Source organism: Plasmodium fragile, assembly GCF_000956335.1.
Source record: "Plasmodium fragile strain nilgiri unplaced genomic scaffold supercont1.10, whole genome shotgun sequence".
Lineage (NCBI taxonomy): Eukaryota > Apicomplexa > Aconoidasida > Haemosporida > Plasmodiidae > Plasmodium > Plasmodium fragile.
The window spans coordinates 294959-298065 of record NW_012192590.1 but is presented as its reverse complement, the minus strand read 5'-3'; the positions used below and the strand labels follow the sequence as shown (position 1 = coordinate 298065).

The 3107-nt window shown below is 46.3% G+C and overlaps 1 protein-coding gene across 1 annotated transcript; it reads left to right on the top strand.

Annotated features, from left to right (window-relative positions):
- Positions 1 to 840: 840 nt before the first annotated feature.
- Positions 841 to 2577, top strand: AK88_01230 (meiotic recombinase Dmc1; the record flags this gene model as incomplete). The annotated part of the gene is made up of 6 exons (XM_012478866.1): positions 841 to 936; positions 1036 to 1431; positions 1554 to 1715; positions 1908 to 1983; positions 2114 to 2266; positions 2447 to 2577. The coding sequence occupies 6 exons, from the start codon at positions 841 to 843 to the stop codon at positions 2575 to 2577; spliced, it is 1014 nt and encodes a 337-aa protein (XP_012334289.1).
- Positions 2578 to 3107: the final 530 nt, after the last annotated feature.

Genomic DNA, 3107 nt, shown 5'->3' with positions numbered 1-3107 from the left:
TTTTTTTTTTTTTTTTTTTTCTGCTTCATTTACCCTTGTTAAGAAACGTTTTACCTGAACAGGCAAGGTCACTTTTTTGACGTCTTTTTTTTTTTTTTTTTTTTTGTGCAACAGACCCGCTGGGCTTAGCAGGTGTACTGTCAATAGAGTTCAACGGTAGCGCTGTGGTGTTATGCGCACGGCGTCGTGGTTATTTTATTTTTTTTTTTTTGTGATGGGGGATCAGTGAACGTACACCACTACTGCTCGAGCGAAAGAAAAGCAAGCAAATAAAATAAAAGGCAGAAATAAATTGCGCAAATTGCCAAGAGCGCGACGCGGCAAAGGGTTTGTAAAAATAATTGTCTTTTCCTTCCAAACAACAGGAATACATTGTTGTTGTTGTGTCTTAGCAGTACATGGACGTGTTCCCCTACAACAGCGAGACATTAAAGCATCTCAGCGGCGATTCTCTTGCAGAATTTTTTTCAAAGCAGACGAAACGGTGATTAAACGCTTTAGCTTGTTTTTTTTACTTCCCGTCTAACTCTGCGGCATTGTTTTGTTCCCTTGTGCGTGAGAGAGCTTTTTTGTTTCCATTCCCAATCGGGTTTGTGTTCCACTAGACTGATTTGTGTTCCCCTTCACTTGTTGACACATATATGTACCTCCCTTCGCGTCTATCCGCCGACACTTTGCCGACGAGAGCGATTTTGGGTTTTGTTCATTTAAAGGAAGATTCCTTTTCGAGAAGTGTCCTCACACATAAGAGTATTTTTCACCTTGCCTGGTCATAACTTTTTCCCATTTTTGCTGTTTTTTGGCTGTTTTTTTTTTTTTTTTTTTTTTTTTGTTTCAAAAATGGCTACCTTACCGCCGAGCAAGTCAACCAGCAAGGTTGCCGCGACCACCGAAATGGAGGAGGAAGTCACAAAAAAACATCAGTTTCAGGAAATCGTAAGGGAGAAAATTTCGCTTTTGTGTAGTCTACCAATGTAGCGTGAAGCATTTTGTCCAGCTTCGTCTTGCCCAATTTTTTCCCTTGCCCATTTGTAGGAAAAGCTTCAAGACCTGGGCATCAACGCGGCGGACATAAATAAATTAAAGAGCAGCGGCTACTGCACGATACTCTCCCTGATCCAGACAACGAAAAAAGAGCTGTGTAATGTGAAAGGGATTTCGGAAGCAAAGGTAGAGAAAATTCTGGAGGTGGCGTCAAAGATAGAAAATTGTTCTAGCTTCATAACAGCTCATCAGTTGGTCCATAAGAGAAATAAAATTTTGAAAATCACAACGGGGAGCTCCAATCTGGACCAGACTTTGGGAGGAGGCATAGAAAGCATGTCCATCACAGAACTGTTTGGTGAAAACCGCTGTGGGAAAACGCAGATATGCCACACGCTGGCGGTGTCGGCTCAGTTGCCCAGGAGCGTTGGTGGGGGCAACGGCAAGGTAGGTCACTGGGTACGCGCTCACCCTTCCGTTCTACGCTCACCCTGCCGTTGTACGTTCATCCTGCCGTTCTACGCTAATACACCCGTTGTATGTTGGCCCCCCCCCGCCCCCCCCCACAGGTATGTTACATCGATACGGAAGGCACCTTCAGGCCAGAAAAAATTTGCAAAATAGCCGAACGGTACGGAATTAATGGAGAAGACGTGTTGGACAATATTTTATATGCCAGGGCATTTACACACGAGCATTTATATCAGCTGCTTGCGGTGTCTGCGGCAAAGGTATGTCTCTTGAGTAGCCTCTACTTTTTTTTTCCTGCGCGTGAGTGGTTGGGCAGTTACAGGGTGCCGAATGGGGCAACGCAAACTGGGGAGAGGTGTACTTGGGGCCACTTTGGTACATGCCCCCCCCCTGCCATATCACTAGCTTTATTTATTTTATTTATTTTTTTTTTTTCCGCTGTGACGCTCAAGATGTGTGAGGAGCCCTTCGCACTACTCGTGGTGGACTCCATCATTTCTCTTTTCCGAGTGGACTTCAGTGGACGAGGTAGCTTCACGTCTAAGCAGCCGGGCAGTACATGCAAATGCACATCTGCACGACAACGCGTCCATGTGCACGTTTCCACGGCAGCACGTCCATATGAACGAATATATCTCCCCTTCCCCGCAACCGCCAGGCGAACTCTCGGAGCGCCAACAGAAGCTCAACAAAACCCTGTCCACACTAAGCAAACTGGGAGAGCAATTTAACATTGCCGTTTTAATAACGAACCAAGTGATGTCCGATCCAGGGGCTACCATGACTTTCGTGGCGAACCCGATGAAGCCAGGTTGGCGTGACGTTTCACACTACGGTTGCATGTCGCGATTGCATGTGGTGATTGCATGTGGTGATTGCATGTGGTGATTGCATGTGGCGATTGCATGTGATGTGGGCACGAATGATGCGCGCATATCGTGACCCCCATCCCTTTCGCTTCACCACCCTGTGTCCCCCCCCCGTGGGCCAGTCGGCGGTCACGTCATTGGCCACGCGTCCACAACCAGGCTGTCGCTCAGAAAGGGCAAAGGAGATCAGCGGGTGTGCAAAGTGTACGACGCCCCCAACCTTCCCGAAGTGGATTGCATCTTCCAGCTGTAAGGGGGGAAAAACCAAACGCAAAAAAAAAAAACAAAGCGGTGCAGGACGCGCAGATGGTGATTAACGCCACACGGGGCCAACTTAGATGAGCACTTTCGCAACTTCCTGTCGGCTTTATTTTATGGCTTTTTTTTTTTTTTTTTAATTTTTTTTTTTTTTGGGGGGTGTTCAGGTCGGACGGCGGTGTGATTGACGCAACTGACTGAGCGAACAAGTGTGTGTTCTCGGGCAGTTGGAGAAAAAAAAAATGGAAAAACAAAAAAAGGCTTCACGAAGAAAAGAAGAAAAGGTGAAAAGCTACACGAACGCAGGACAGACAGGCGGAGATCTACCCACCCCACAAGTGAGCCTCCATCAAAGGGTCCCCAAATTTAGGAAGTCTCTATCAATTTCTCTGGAAAAAAAAAAAAAAAAAAAAAAAAAATGTGTAACGTGTAACGTGCACACGACATGGGGAGAGCAGGCCCCTCGTAATATGGTTGCAGGGGTGAAGCACCCACAAATGGGGACTACTTTTTTTTTTTTTTTTT